The sequence below is a fragment of the Amphiprion ocellaris genome, chromosome 11 (genome assembly GCF_022539595.1).
Source record: "Amphiprion ocellaris isolate individual 3 ecotype Okinawa chromosome 11, ASM2253959v1, whole genome shotgun sequence".
Taxonomy (NCBI): domain Eukaryota; kingdom Metazoa; phylum Chordata; class Actinopteri; family Pomacentridae; genus Amphiprion; species Amphiprion ocellaris.
Window position 1 is genome coordinate 25,506,855 of NC_072776.1, and position 17,435 is coordinate 25,524,289.

At 39.6% G+C, this 17,435-nt stretch overlaps 1 protein-coding gene across 1 annotated transcript; it reads right to left on the minus strand.

Annotated features, from left to right (window-relative positions):
• Positions 1–667: 667 nt before the first annotated feature.
• en1a (engrailed homeobox 1a) lies at positions 668–5,565 on the minus strand. Its single transcript, XM_023298973.3, has 2 exons — positions 4,674–5,565; positions 668–2,045 (listed from the first exon to the last, which is right to left on the minus strand). Exons 1-2 carry the CDS (start codon positions 5,230–5,232, stop codon positions 1,726–1,728), a joined length of 879 nt encoding a protein of 292 aa, XP_023154741.1. The 5' UTR covers positions 5,233–5,565; the 3' UTR covers positions 668–1,725.
• Positions 5,566–17,435: the final 11,870 nt, after the last annotated feature.

Below are 17,435 nucleotides of genomic sequence, written 5' to 3' on the forward strand. Positions count from 1 at the left end.
CTGAAATAGCCTAGTTGTATTTCTTGTAGAATATTTGCTACATTCAAAATACAAACTGTTTTTGTAAATACAGGCCTTGTTTTCGCTAACTTGATTTCTTTAAAGCAACGTTTGTTGGAGTTTTATTTTGTGCACTAATGTGCATTAATGTTAAGGCCTCGTGCCTGCAGGCCGTGGACTGACGCTTTTCCTCTCTGGAAGTCTCTCAAACACGCACACACAACAGCAGATTTCTTCTCCTTTTACTTCCAACACTTCTTTATTTTTGTTTCAAGCTGTGCAGAGGGCTGGCTGATGAAATGGGTGAACACTGAGAGACGGAGAGGCAATTTCATGCTCTGCAACGCTTTGAACAGCGCTGATAGCGGCGCGTCTCGCAGTGTAAATTTGCCTCCTTTCTAAAGACCTATGAATATGGATTCAGTTGTCCCACTCACTTGAACCAGTGAGCTGCGACCAACATACACACACACACACACACACACACACACACATACACACACACACACACACACACACACACACACGCACACACACACACACACACACACATGGTGGGGGTGGGGGTGGGGGTGTGGGGGCAGACACCTACATTTATTAATTGAGTGTTTGTGGTGACATCCACTAGAATAAAAGAAAAACAAAAAAGTCGGTCAGTGTGTGAGGATTTTTTTTTCAATATAAAATTGTTTATTTGGAAACACGGTATAACTGTACATAATACACTCCTCCCGTGCTCTTCTTCGGGAAGCAGTAACATTGGCTATGTTTCAGACGGATAGTCCAGGGAAGCTGTTTGCTGTGGAGCCTGTTGCCGCACAGCTCCAGAGAGATGTGTGAGGAAATGTTTGTGATTTGGTATGAATACAGTTTCAGCTTTCTGCATATATCTATATGCTTAGATGTTCCTTGTACAAACTGTTCATTGCCTTCAGTCATTTCCCGAGAGATATTACAAAAGCACCATCGTGAAAATTTTGGAATGAAATTCTCTCATTCTCTCAGACATGCTCCATACAGGCCCGCATGGAAACATTGCAGAAACTGTATTATTTCTTATCAATGTGAATAATTTTGAATTGAAAGTTGTTTCATTTTACCTTTTTCGTGTGTTTATTTTATGTTATTTTATTTTGTTTTATCTGAATTTATTTAATGTAATAGTGTCCCTGGTTCTGGGGTCACTGGTAAATTACTCGTTGAGATTTTTTGCATGGTGTAATTTCAAAGTCATCTCCACATTAAAGCAACGACAATGTGAATATTTCCATGTTCCCGCAGAGATTGTGTCTTTTAAAGTGACTTCCATTTATCATCAAAACGTCGTTACTTATTGGCACTTAATCTGTGTATGGCATCTCGGTCGAATATAATTTAGGATTATTACAACTCTAAAGATGTCGGTTGATCCAGAAAAAAACAATAAAACTACAGTTTTAATGAAGTTCCTTGCCTGGGCGAGTTTTTTTCTTTTTCTTTATTGTTAGTGAAACTTTCCAGGCTCTGCTTTCCAATAAAATCTTTGGTTTTGTGGTGGCAGGTCAGTTCAGAAGTGTGCATTTGTCTCTTGTGTTGTGAAGTCACTTCTGAGGAGGAAGAGAAGGAGGTGAGGAAGAGAAGAGCTGATGACGCCCTCACCACCCTCCCCGTCGTCCTCGTAAAATTAGACATTTATTTACAATGTACAGAGTGTGTGGAGGACAGCGACTCTTCCGTTGGTGCTCCTCAGTCACTGTCTTCCTTGTCCTCCTGGATGGTGGTGGTGGAATGGTTGTACAGTCCCTGCGCCATCAGCTGCAGCGCCAGCCCGTTCTTGAAGCCGCTGGCTTTTTTGATTTTAGCCCGCTTATTCTGAAACCATATTTTAATCTGGGACTCGTTGAGGTTGAGTTCCTGGGCCAGAGACTGCCGCCGTTGCTCCGTTATGTAGCGGTTCACCTGGAATTCCGTCTTCAGTCTCTGCAGCTGCTCAGCCGTGAAGGCCGTGCGCGGCCGCTTGTCCTCTTTTCCACTTTTCGACTTTTTCAGTTTCCGTGTCCTTGGCCCTGCAGTAAGGGCGAAAGGAGAGGAGAGCGGAAATATAAATATACAGTGCATCATCAACAATAAGTAATGACAATAAGTCAATTAGATATCGAAAGAAATAAAACAGAACAGGAGGTGGTTTGTATAGTTAGCTTCAGCCCACATGTTAAAGAACCTGACAATTTAAATACATTTTACGCACTCGAACATCAGTACATTCTGGGGACCTTCACTGACATAAAATTCCATAATTTTAACCCTACCACCACAGCTAAAGTTCTAACCTCAAAGCCCAAACCCAATTCTAACCTTAAACCTAAACCTATTATTATTATTATTATTATTATTATTATTATTATTATTATTATTATTATTATTATTATTATTATTGCATTAATAATAAAGAATTCATTTATTGCTAGAATATTAATAGTTGTTTTGAGTCATCGTAAACTATGACATTGTAATTACCCAGAGTTATACAGTGTACAAATAACAGCAACGAATACTACTAACTACTACTACTACTACTATTAACAATAATAATAATAATAATAATAATAATAATAATAATTATTATTATTATTATTATTATTATTATTATTATTATTATTATTATTATTATTATTATTATTATTGTTATTATTATTATTATTATTATTATTATTATTATTACTGGGTGAAAACAAGTGATAGTGTTTAGTCATGCAGCACATTTTAGTTTTCGGTGTGTGTGTGATGCTGCAGGCTGCATCCATCCGTTCACACACTCCCAACTGCCGACCGCATGGATGAATACAGCAGCCTGGATTATTACCAAAAGCACGTCCGCACACACACATATACATAATAATGTGTTTATGACACAATCTCCACTAAACAATTATTAGATATTATTTTTTAAAAAGCGGCCGTGCAGAATGTGGAAAAAAAACCTGGAAACAAACAACAAAACTGCACACGTTTACTGCACTTTTTCAGGCCTATTTACACAGGAAAACCTCCGGATTATACCGATAACGCGAGTTTTACTTTGAGTTTAAAGCCTTTCACGCTGAATAAGGTTCACGTTATTACCTACATAAGCTCTCAAGCAGAAAACAGTTTCTATGATACTTATGGTTCTAAATAATCCCAGATGTTAGACGGGGTGTTCAATGTTATTCGTTTATTTATTTCTCGGCTATCAAATGTTTAGGAGTGCTTCTTCTCTAAAAATCTCTCAAAATCTCAAAAGAAAATAAAATGGAATATAAAACGCAATAGATTTTTTTTTCAGCAACCATGTCTTCCAGTACACACACCTAACAACATACAAGAGATCAGATAATAGGATAACAGATTAAGAATATATATATATATATATATATATATATATATATATATATATATATATATATATATATATATATATATATATATATATATATATATATATATATATATATATATATATACATGGTGTATTTCACGTAAGTAAATGTACGTACATTGGTGAAAATAAAAGTGATTTCAGCTGCTGTCAAATTAAACAGGCATTTAATGAATTCAAAATGTCTCCTGTACAGAGGCGCAGGGAGGCTGAAAGCCATTATTTACATTTAATTCCATTGTGTTTTATTCTGCCATGCTTTACTGACAGCAGCTCACGCGTTTCAGCACCTCAACCAGATTCTTAGAGAACACCAGGTCGCGCGGCCAAAAGGCACACAGTGCCAGATAATCAAGGGCGAGAAAATGACTTTATACCGATAGAATATCCGAAGTCCCCTCAACCAAAAACACGTGTCACATAAAGTTCCGAGGCTTGTACCGGCGTCACCTGCACAATCCTAATCCTGCAGGATCACTGTTGGACAGCTGCTTATGTAAATCTAACAATACCTATTGTGTCTAAACGAGAGTAAAGTTATTCGGTCTGCAGCTTTTTAAAATTTCTTTATTTTTACCTTTTCTTATATTTATTTCTTCAATCCATTAATTCTATTTTTATGCTGCAGACACAAGGCTAAGAAAGAACAGAATTTTAAAGAAATGGTGGAAAGAATACGAACACAACACTCAGAATACTGTAATAATGGATGCTAATAAGTAATTCTGAATGATGTGTTTCAGTTGTTTTGTTGGGAAGATTATATTCGTATCCAGCAACAGACACACTCAAAAAATTAAGGTGAAAATGTACGTTTTAAAAGATTTATGCTAGCCGGTTGGTTTCAGTGTGCGGTATATTTAATATCCAATGCATCTGATGTGTGCAAAACGACACATAGCTGGAGAATTAAATATTGAGAGATTTTTTTTTTTAAATGTGTGAAATACTGTTTTTTCGAACACCATATAGACTATCGAAAAAAGTATTTCACAGTTTTTTTTTGTCGGAATTTTTTTTATTTAGTCTGATAGTAAGATGAAGATGAACTAGATTTTAAATTTAGGTTTTAAAAGGGTTAAATTGTGGAGACAGTGTTATTTTAGTTTCTTAGTAAAAATGTGATTTGCTGAATAAAAAAATGTAGGATAAATATACCTTTGTGTTAACTTTTTGAAAATAGACGATTAAATCTGATAGCAGATATAAAGTGACTAATCATTTCCTCCGTTAAGAACGCTCAGAGTTGCTTTTCTTCATGAATCTATTGCCTTACCAGATGAGGGCCTGTCCGAGTACCGCGTGCAGTAGACCCAGGCAGGCCAGAGCAGCGGCTGGGTCTCCGGTGTTGGTGCCCCGGTGGCTTTCAACACGACCAGTGAAGAGGAGGTGTTTTCCCCGGCCACACTGCCAGTCCTTTCCTCAGCTTTAACAGTGCCGCTGCTCCCGGTAGATACGTCGGCCGTTGCAGATCCTCCGCAGCTACCGTTGCTCTTCCTGGGATTCGTCAAAGAGGCATTGGAGGAGGCAGAGGACGACGTGCTGTCACTGCTACAGTTTGAGTCCTGGCACGGCGTCCCGGGAAAACTCGGCCTGCTGACCGAGTGGACGCGCTCACGGTCGGAGGTCTGCGCTCTCTCCCGCGGGCCCAGACCATGCTCCTTCTTGCAGCCGAAGTCCGGTCGCAAAATGTTGTCAATGAAAAAGTTGGTGGTTCTGTGGGCTTGTTGAGCGACCTGTAGAGGCAGTATAGGAGGCGAGGGCAGGCTTGGAGAAGGGGAGACGCTCTCTCCATCGCTGCTATCCGTGCTGGTCAGATCCCGCTGCTCCTCCATCGTTGCTTCACTGAAGAACGTGGCTACTGTTCTCTCAATCCACTTCCAGTTCGTTTCCACTGTGTTTGTATCCAGAATATGATTACGGAAAACATTAAAACATGGTCATTTTCTCTCTGAAATAATGCTGGTTTCTGTAATTATTAGCAAACTGTGGAAGTCCTGCCTGCGTAAAGGAGCGCCAGCGCGTCATGGTCAGTGACTTTCTATAAGACTGGCTGTGGTTGCTGTTGCGCACTGCTTTCACACACCCAGAGATTTTCACCGCTGTATGACAGTAGGAGCTTCAAAAAAATCCTCACATCACATCACCATGCCCACATATACTTACGCACACTACTCGGAGGCGCCTGAATCACAACCAAAGCGCAGCGGGCCAATTGCCGACCAGGACACTTTTGGAGTCAAGGTGACGACGTCCAATAACGTCAGACGTATCTGAGCCAAGAGGAGAGTTGTGGAGCAGCGACCAGGCTTCATGGAGAAGCCAAACAAGAGATAATCACTGCTCTACGCCAGACTTTTATATATATATATATATATATATATATATATATATATATATATATATATATATATATATATATATATATATATATATATATATATATATATATATATACAGTTTTTGGGTGAAGTTCAGCTGCTCCAATACTGTACTTTTAACTGAACACTGTCAGGGACGGACGGGCCACAGGCTCAAAACAGCAGGAGTTAAACCTTGATGCTCACACTGACTTTCTTAATATCTTTCGGTTCTTTTATTCAGTAGTCTTCCAGAATGGTGTTTAAATCTAGCTCACATGGCATTTTGTTCGTTTATCTCACACATGGACACTCGCACACTCTTGATAAAGAACTGGCCAGCAGCTTTGTACCAACTTCACATTACAAATCTCTTTTTTTCTGATGTGGATGTGTGATATTCTAGACGTAAATTGTACGTCTCCTACATCTTCATATGTGCCAAATTTAACGTGCACACACCTCCATGTCTGACGCACACTCCACCTTCACTGTTATATCCTCCTTTCTGAGACATAGCCATTATTGTCAGCCGGTATTGTTTTCCAGACTGAGCCCTCTTATCTCACCGTGAGAGCGAGAGGCGCTGCCGGCGGATAATTTATAGGTTTTAATTACTCCTTTTTCCATCCGACCAGCCGGGCGTTCATCACCTTGCTGAGAGGAAAAGCGGCTCAAAGCCTCTGTCATCGTTGCCGCACCAAATAGTTCATCAAAGTGCACTCAAAGTGGGCAAATAGAATAATATAATGCAGCACAACAGGCAGGCTACAGAAGAGCATTTTCAAGGTAATATAAAAATTGCTGTACAGCAGAAAACTGAGAGACTGTATGAAGGAACAACTTCATTGTTACAATTCATATTTATTTTTTTCTTTTTTTTTTTTTTTAATGAATGATTAATCCATTCCATCATCTAGACACTACTTAATCCTCATTAGGGTCGCGTTGGGGCTGGAGTCTATCCCAGCTGACTTAGGGTGAAGGCAGGGGACACCCTGGACAGGTCACCAGTCTATCACAGGGCTACACACAGGGACAAACAAGCACACTCACATTCACACCTACGGACAATTTAGGGTTACCAATTAACCTCAGTATGTTTTTAGACCGTGGGAAGAAGCCGGAAAACCGGAAGAAAACCCACACATGCACAGGGAGAATATGTAAACTCCATGTAGAAAGATCTCAGGACCTTCTAGCTGCGTGGCGATAGTGCTAACCACTGATCCACTGTGCAGCTCCATTAATGGTTGATTGATTAATTAATGCATTCATTAATTTTATTTGGGAGCATTAATCTACGTGCACCTCTTACACCAACAACAAACAGCCGTGTTTTCTGTTAAGACCAACTCACCATCATTTTCAATAATAATCATTCTCATTCAGTATTTGCTGATCTCTGAATAAACCGTAAGATGCTTTCATTGGCTTCAGTGTTACTGAAATCTTGCCACAGTAATATTTTTCTCTATAAACACTGGCAAAAGATAAGATAAAAATAAAACAAAAATATAGATACAGTGAGTCCCTGAAGGAATCTTCAGGGACTCAATATATCTGTATCTGTATCTGTTTCCTTTTATTTTTATTTTATTTTTTGCCAGCGTTTATTGTGATATTGGAGCGTTCTTCTTTTGTGCTACATTAGGAATAAATAGCACATCTTACCAACCACCCTCCTGCTGGTTTCACTCAGAATACCGTTTTATTTCCAGCCGGTTAGTCTGGAGCTGCGGAGACAATCCACCTTTCAGGCTCAACACACGAAAACACAGTGAGGTGAAGCTGCTAAGAGCTTTTTCTCGATGGAAAGTTGTTCATCTCTGTTGGTTTGTCAGCTGCTCTCGTGGTTACAGAATATCGGCATGAAAATGTAGGAATCAATAATTTCAAATGATTCAATATAAAATAAATACAGTAAATACATAGATGCCGATATTGTGAGACATTATCTGCACACTAGATTTTATTTTTTGATTCATGTTATTCTGAAAAAAAGCAAACAAGTAAAACTCCTATATATATATTCGATTTGAATGAACTGTAGATAGATGGCAACATTTTCTAAATAACAATAATACTCACAGTAGCTTGGCATCAGCTTTTCCAGCACTGGTGTAATCCGTTTAAAAAAGATTATTAAACGCACCAGACACATAAAATGGACCGTTTTTGATACGGAAATGAAGCACTGACAGCTGCCCCACTGCAGGAGCTTTGAGGCTGTATGGCCCTTCTGTTTCTAATCACAGTTTGGCTATTCACCATGACTACTTCAGGTCGGAGTTCAAACTCCGCCTGAGCAAAGAATGACTTAAAAGAACCTGTGGCCAGAGGTGAAACCACCAACAAGGGCAAAGTGTGACTGTGGACCTTAAACTCTTGCCTCCTGGTGTAGCTAGATATGCCACCGTTAACTAACCGGACTTCTGGATTACAATTAAGCTACTGGTATAATTAAAAGGCAAATGGTTGGCTTTCTAAGAAATAGTTTTTGGCCATGAACAAAAAAATCAACTGTTTTTCGCTATTTTGCTACAGGATCAACAAAACAAACAAAAAACAACAGCAGAATATAAAACATACAATGAAAAATAAAAGGGTATATTTCAGGAACATTTTGCAGGAACAGATTCTTAAATACGACAATTGAGCTGAAAGTTCACAGAGGATAATTTGCAAAGGTAGGGGAAAAAAACAGCTTTCATGATTACAGCAGAAAACTGCGAACGTAAATGGTGACGCTGGTGAAATCACACTCAATCGTGAACGCTTTCATTTCAGTAGTGTCTAACAGTTATATCCGAGCGACATCTGGTGGCCAATGAAACGTGCAGCACGTGTAAAAAATAAACCACCACTTACTAAACTGTGCCAAAACCAGCTTTACTGCCAAAGAGCGCTACACATCAAACTGCTATGACTCCAGCTACAGCTACGCACAGTGCAGACAGGACGGACACACAGCCAACATGAAGACCAAAGAGCTAACTGTGACATAAAGCAGTTCATCAGCAAGAAGGCAACAAAAAGGGTGATTGAGAACCACTGCATAGGAAGTGGAACTCTCAGGCACAGCAGTGAGGAAAGTTCTGCAGAGAAAATTAACCACTAGTGGATTAAAAGTTATGAACAGCCACTGAAGAACACAAAACAATGGTGACACAAGCACCAGTCTTAACCACCACAGTCTAAAGTTGGACATCAGAATGCAGAGCCTGTAGTAAAAGATACAAAACTCTTATTGGGAGAAAGAATACAAAAGCCTGAATAGAATTTGACATACCAACACTAACATGAAAGACTCAAAGCAAAGTCTTTAGGACAGATGGGACCAAAATGAAAAGTGTGGAGAAAGACAGTAGGTGACCATGATCATTCTGGCGCTATGGTGAAACATGGAGGTCATGTGATGGTCTGGGTATGCTGCTTCTCCTGGATCCAACTCACTGTCTTTATTGATGAGGAGGCAGATGGCAGCAGCAGTGCGTAAATTCAGAAATATAGACAAATTTTTCCAGCTGTTCACAAAGCAGTTCCCTACATCTCACTCTCTCTAACATCATCCTGCAACAAGACAATGAGTCCAAACACATACTCCACAACTGAAGCTTTGACCAGTGACAAAAACTGAGAGTTCTAGGGCTGGTCAAGTCTGTCACCAGATTTAAACCCTACTGAGCCTGAATAATTTTGTCTCAAATAGCAGACCATATTTAGACTATGCATGTCAGGTTGTTATTTGTTATTTTATTTTGCAGTGACAATACAGTTAAACACCAGTAAGAAGTAAATGTATAGCACAGCCTGGATTCATTAATATTTATGTACGAATGAGTAGGTCTTTGTGTGACTAATGGAAACATTACTCAGTGGTAACATCTGTGCTGTTTTTAATTCACTGTTTGATTTATAATATAACAAGGCTACATTCTAAATACGAAAAGGATGACTGGCTGAATGCACTGCATATCTGAACTGTGTGTAAAACAAGCCACTTTCTACTGAGGTGAGTTTGTACAGTCATGGAAAAAAGTATTAGCCCACCATTGCTTTTTCAATTTCCATCCATCCATCCATTATCTATACACCGCTTAATTCTCACTAGGGTCATGGGGTGGGGGCTGGAGTCTATCCCAGCTGACTCGGGCGAAGGCAGGGGACACCCTAGACAGGTCGCCAGTCTGTCGCAGGGCTACATACAGAGACAAACAATCACTCACATTCACACCTACGGGCAATTTAGAATGATCAATTAACCTCAGCATATTTTTGGACTGTGGGAGGAAGCCGGAGTACCCGGAGAAAACCCACGCATGCACAGGGAGAACATGCAAACTCCATGCAGAAAGATCCCGGGAAAGCCGGGACACGAACCAGGGATCTTCTCGCTGCAAGGCGAAAGTGCTAACCACTACACCACTGTGCAGCCCTACGCTTTTTCAATTTATTGTTCATTTAAATGCCTGGTACAACTAAATGTAAATTTGTTTGGACAAATATAATGATAACAGCAAAATAGCTCATAAGAGTTTAATTTAAGAGCTGATATCTAGACATTTTCCATGGTTTACAGGGTGTCCATAAAGTCTCTTCACAGTTTTAAAAATTTATTACAAAGGCAGTTGATAAGATATCTTAACCAGGTTTGTTTTATTGTAATCAGTGGTTGTCAAAGTTTTTTCGACCTCATTTAATACACCTGTATATGGGCACCATTAGTTGCATGAAGCACATCAAGACAGTACTCAAATTTCTTGCCATGTTCGCTGTAGCATAGCCTCATCAGTAGTGGCAATGGCATCAGAAATCTTTTGCTTCAAGTCAGTAATGTCCTGTATCTTTGTTTGATACACGATATCTTTAACATAACCCCACAGAAAGAAGTCCAAGGGAGTGATATCTGGTGAACATGGTGGCCAAGGAATTGGCCCAAGGAACTGGCCCATCCCTTCTAATCCATTTAACAGTACCTCTTTCATCAACGTGAAAACCTGAAATACACAATTTCAATGTGATTATAAGCTTTAATAAACACTGATTACAATAAAACAAATCTGGTTATGATATCTTATCAACTGCCTTTGTAATAAATTCATAAAATTGTGAAGATACTTTATGGACACCCTGTAGATGTGGTGATTGAGCAGGCCAAGGCATGTCTCCAATGTTCTGGTTCTCCATCCAGGTTTTAACTGACCTTGCGGTGTGGCAAGGGGCATTGTCTTGTTGGAAAATCCATACACTGGAGGCAGGAAAGAGTTTTCCAGCTGATAGAAGAAGGCTGTTTTCAAGAGTAGCCCTGTACCTCATTGGTATTTCACACAACTGCATTTACCCTGTTACATCTATACTGAAACAACCCCAAACAACCCTGTCTCCATAAAATTACCTTCTCAGACAACTAAAATGTATTTTCAGTTACATTGCAACAGAAACCTAATTGGTCCGCCACGTTGATCTGTAACGTATTAAAAACGCGTTTGTATTCAACGTATTCCTGCCTTTCATTTTGTTGCCTGCCTTCACCAGTACTCGCGCGCGCGCAGACACGCACACACACGCACACGCACACGCACACACACACACACACACACACACACACACACACACACACACACACACACACACACACACACACACAATAAGGACAGACAGACCACTCACTTTATGTGTATGAGGGATGTTTTGGAGCAAATGTTTGCCTCGTGATTTATTCTAGCAAATATGCTTTGTTGTTTTTCTGCGTTGCTCATTTTAATTAATGATTGCGTATACCCAGTTAGACCAATTATGGTCCAAACAACGCCACCTGGGCCTTGCACCCAGGAAATCCTAGCTCAGGTGTGTTTCATTAAGGCTCAACAGGTGTTGAGAATTTGTGTCTGTTTTCTTTCAGAACTATTTTGACAGCCATCCGCCGTTGCCGGGAATAAGTATTAATTCATTTTTAAAAAGATTTTAAGTTTTTAAATGAATGTTGCAGTCACGTGTTTCTGGATACAGCGGGGTCGTGTCATGTCTTCTGTCAAGATCCACAATAAAGGACGGGAAAATAAATTCTCCCTTCGCAATTTCATCGGGACAAAGTCCTCGGTGTGTTTCAATAATAATTCTCCTGCGCGGTGTTTTATTCTGACAGTGACATGGATCTGTTTCCTTCCTTGGGGTGGTTCTGCTAGCGTTTTTTACTTGACTAAATATACTGAATAATAATTTTGACATGAAACGAGAAAACGGGAATGAGTGTTGCCTCAGTATTCCGCCTAGTTTTCCCCCAGCTGTCATGTCATTCATACTTTAACACTGCGATTTTGGAATAGCCTCGTGGAGACTTCATTCCAGCTATACAGCAGCTGTTTGGACTTCTGATTTACTTTGTATGTTGCTAACCGGAACGCTTTCATGTAGGACCGGAAGTGCGTTTTTACTCCGCTTTCGTCGTTCTTTAACCAATCAGAGCGTTACTAAATATTAAAGATGCTCTACAGCGACCAGACAGAACAGCGACACCAAGTGTGTCTACATTGAAATGTATATTCCTTCTTGAAAACCAGGGGAGAAAAGTTCACCGTGCCAGATTTATTCAACCTTTTCAAAAAACTTTTTCAAATACGTTTTAGATGCAATTTGCAGATGTTTCTGAAGACGTGTGGTGAATTCCCGTCTTCAATACAGATGAAGATGTACTCCAAAACATCACATAAATAGTCTTCTGTTACAGAAACCTTCATCATTCTGAAGGATAAATCTGTGGATGTTCTCAGTCATCCAGGTCATGATAAGTCTCAAGCAAGCATAAGTTATGGCAACTGGACTAACCTCGTGTGAGTCGAAAACGTTTCACCTCTCATCCAAGAGGCTTCTTCAGTTCTGAAAGCCTGGTGGGGAGTACCAGATATTTATCCACCAGGAGGGTGGTGGCAAAAACAAGTGGACAAAGACCCGAAACCCGAAAGACCCGAAACCATGTCAAACTAGAACGGCCATCTTTGAACAGAGGAGGGGGCCTCATGTCAAACTAGAACGGCCATCTTTGAACAGAAGGAGGGGGCCTCAGACACCACTTGTCTCCCACTTACAACGCCGTTCTTAGAGCCCTCCCAAGGAGGTGCAGCCATCTGTCCCACTTGCAGTCAGGTGACCCCCAACCACCCTCCTAGAGGGCTGGGAGGGGTAACGACCGCCCATCAAAGGCTAACGACTCACATTAACACCTAACGAGTCTGTTGGTTTCGGGTCTTTGTCCACTTGTTTTTGCCACCACCCTCCTGGTGGATAAATATCTGGTACTCCCCACCAGGCTTTCAGAACTGAAGAAGCCTCTTGGATGAGAGGTGAAACGTTTTCGACTCACACGAGGTTAGTCCAATTGCCATAACTTATGCTTGCTTGAGACATTCTGAAGGAATTATTTGGAAAATGTTAAACTTTATACTTTATCAGTAGCAATACTTTCTCTTCAACACAAAATCTAAAAGAAAGAAAATAAAAACAGGATTTTGAACAGTGTGCTTTATTGCAAAATAAAGTTCATGAACAGCAGGTTTCAGGCGTGGTCGTCACTGCCATCGAGGTTCTCCTTTTCCTCCTCCTCCTCCTCTTACCCCTCCTCCTCCTCCACCAGGGCAGTGGGGTCCATCAAGACTTTCCTGTATATCAAAGCATTAACTATTATCATGGTGTGTATCCATGTTTTCAGTCCTTTTATGAGCTGGCAGCAATAGCATGTTTGGCAATAGACAAATCTGTATTGTCTAATTTCCAACAATATTAAGGAATGCTGAGGTAAATAACTGCATTAATACAATAAATAAAAATTATCTTTCATCATGTGAACAGTAAAGTGTGGGATATGACGCATGCACCCACACCCTGCATCTTGTATTCTAACATGTATGTGCCAAATGCCTCTTCCATGTTTTTCTTCACCTCCTGGATTTTTTTTTCTTAAGTTTGACCTTCAGTCCCTCGTATGCCTCCAAGGACGTGGTAAATGGACACCCTGGTGAGAGCAAGATGTGACACTGGTTAATGCAAGTTCAGTGGTGGAAACATTTGTACCCATTAAATAACTTTGCATTTATATGCATTATTACAACATTTACAAACTAATATCAAGTAATGATGACTGGAGTTGCATTGTCCATTAGATACCCACTATGTTCACACAAGTCTTTCTCAATTTGCTGGATCTCCCTTTTTAAACCTTTTGAAGACGCCATCAGGCATCGGCAGTGATTCTTCATCTCTCTGATGAGAATGCCATCCTCCTCTCGAAGTTGAGATAGCAGTATGACTTTGTCATAGACCACTTTCTTTGTCTCAAGGGGAACTGGATGCTTTAAAAGAGTGATTATATTAAAATTGAATTTAACAATAATGAAGGCTAAGATTCTTAAATGCTAATATTGTTAGTCCTTCAAAGCACAAGATAAAATAGGGACAGTGTGTGGAAGATATAAATACGCAGTATATGAATGATAGTGTCAGTCTCGGTATGTATTGTATATCTATCCTGTTTTTATTACTATGTCAATTGCAGAAAAACGCACATACCAGAATCCCATTGCTTAATAGGAAAGTCTCGACTTAAAACTGCATCTGCTGTATCAACAGCCTCGGTTCTGGCACAAGGTTGTTGTAAACTGCAATTGCCTCCTCCAGTTTCTGCTTTTCCTTGGCAATAAGCTCCCATTTAGGCTTGTGGTCTTTGTTATTATCTTTAGATGACATCAGGTACAGAAAAAATAATAATTTGTCATTTGTATGCCACAAATTAAGAAATAAAAAACAGAACAATCAACAACCACCAACCCATGGCTCTGTACAGCTCTATTTTTCGTTGTTTAATTTTAAGGACATGCCCCTTCATAACCCGCTGCAGTCCCTGTTGGTCCTGGCTGTTAGTGGACTTAGGACCTCAAAGTAAACACACAATTGTCAATTAACCAAATTCCCTTGCATATACATGTAAAATCTGACAGTTGAAACATAATATTTTTGGCTATAGGGGAGAGGAAGAAAAAAAAGAAAAAAAAACATACTTGATGCAGCCCACTCCTCAACGTCCTTCACCCACTGCTTCATTCCCCCTTCTATTGTTTGCAGTGTTGTTGCTGGGTTCTCTACGTCCTTCTCCACTTCAGCAGTCCTCTTCCTAGTCTACATGGCATACATTTGTATCATTGTCAGAAAAAGGAGGCCTACCAGTGGTATTTACCTGGTCACTAAAGTCTTGTTGTAGTAGCAGTAAGTAGTGGTAGCCACAAGTCAAAGATAAGAGATATTTCATGCCAGTTACTTTACTTTGTTAAACCTGCATTACTTTAGGGGCCTTGCATAGACAAGGCTGTGCTCCTGATTAATCTTGTGTAATTTCATGTATAAATCTCTGAATCGCCAAATTTTCTATTTTGTATGAAACCAAAACACATTACCAGGGATACATAAGGATGAGGACTAATAAATTCCATGAGTAATAATATCTTCACCTATCTCTGAGACAGGTATCGATGCAAGTTCTGCTTCTTCTTTAAATTCCATCCACGAGCATGAATTGTTATCATGTCAGTGCATCCTGGAACACAGTTCCAACAGTTTTTCAGATTTAATCGATTACAGATGAGCCACAGTATTGACCAAGATATTGGAAACTGCTACTCACTTGCTTTGGACATGTACTTTGTGGTTATTGCAACATGAGAGAAGTATGCATTGACAGCCTCCACTTCCTCTCAAACTGTCAAACTTAGAGTAATTTAAGACAGAAATGTTTTAATTTTTACAATGCTCTAATACATCCCCCCACCCCCTCCATCTTCAAAAAAAGAAACACAGAACAAACAAAAGAACCTGACTTACTGGGGGAAAAAAATTAGAACGTACCTGCCCCTTCGTGGTTGCGACCACTCCATTCCACCTGCCAACAGCCAAAACACACTAACTTAAGTCAGCTGTAACATGAAAGTACATCCATTATCAAAAAACATCTGAAACATTCCATTTCTTTATCTCACATTTTGCTGAGTGACCTTTTGCATGCATCACTGACAAAAATGGACACATTTGCAGGACATACTGCAGCTCTGGAAAGGCCTCCCCTACCCTCTGTACATATGGATGGTATTTACACATGATGTCAGTGCAGACAAACTCAACCCTGTATTCTTTCCCAAGAGCTTGCTGTAGGTAGAGAGAGGGTAGACAAAGATTTCCCCACGAAACATGTGAAGGCCTGCTTCCAAAACACAGAAAGCTTTCTTTGAATAAACGGTTTATTTCATGACTACCTATATTAATATTCTTAAATATACCAAATTTACTAATTACTATGACAAAAAGCACTTTACCTATTAATCATAAGTGTTATGGAAATTTCCAAAGACCATTTTAACCCTGTTTGTCTATAATACTATAATTACAATAATGTACAATAAGAAATAAATAACAATTTAAAAATAAAATTTACCACTAAATAGAATTCAGTGTCTGCAGACTAATGCCATCATGCCCTCTTCATCCAGTCTAGGCTCTGACTTTCTATCAACCTCCCTGGCTGCTTTGAAATTTGACTTGCCGCAGGATGGGCGTGACACAAGCAATACAGCCAATTCAAAATTACATGTTATGCATTTAACATCTTACATACTACCAAGAACTGTAGCAGATAAAGAAAATGCCATGAGTAAATTTAAGGTGAAGTCACAGATTTTACTTTCTCTCGAGCTGTTTTCACAAATTCCTCTACATCTGTGTCTTTGGCGATGAAGGTCCCTTCAAAGTATGGGCATTCATCAGTCCTACAAAGGAAAACAGCTGTTAAGTAATGAATACAGTATATAAAGTTTTTTTTTTTTACCACTACTCACCCTTTACGATTGAAACGATAGTTTTCTGTTGCCATCAAGGCTCAGTGCAACCATATCATCTCCACAGGCAGGACATGAGAAATGGTCATCTCCAAGCAGTTTTTCAATTTCGTGACGGCAATATGTCCACTCTAAGAAAGTTCTTTGGAAATTCTCACCAGAAATAATCCCGACCTGATACGAATGAATACAGAATTAAATGCCAAAAGGATGTCAAAGACCTTAACTCGCATGGTAACATGCATCAATTACACAACTTTTAAAAGATAGTGTGACATCATTATCTTTTTGCAAATTACTGCACAAATACATTGATTTGAAAAAAATAAAATGTAAAAAGCCTCATCTGATTTTGTAAATTATGCATTACCCTGCCAGCACGAACTGAGCAACTTTCCAGCATTCGGGTGAAAGCGTGTCTACTCAGACCAGGACAGCTGATTTTGAGGTCTTCATATGTCCTAAAAACATCAACTGCAAACACTGTATGCAAATCGACTGTGCCAGGCCAGTATCCAGTCGCTATTAAGTCTTTCATCTGTGGTGTCCACTGGCAGCGACGGTTTTCACAGGTCAGCAGAGGAAGACGAAGGTCATATCGACCTGTTGAGATAAACCGTAGTTAAAATCATCAAAATTAGCCAAGGATGTGTTTGCACACTAGTTAAAATATTAACATATATTACCATTTATGTTAATGAAAATTATTTTTTGTCCAGCACCGACTGACAACATTTCTGGATGACAGCTGCAAATTCTTCTTGGCAAAGCAAACGGCAGAAGACGAACTATGTAAAAGAT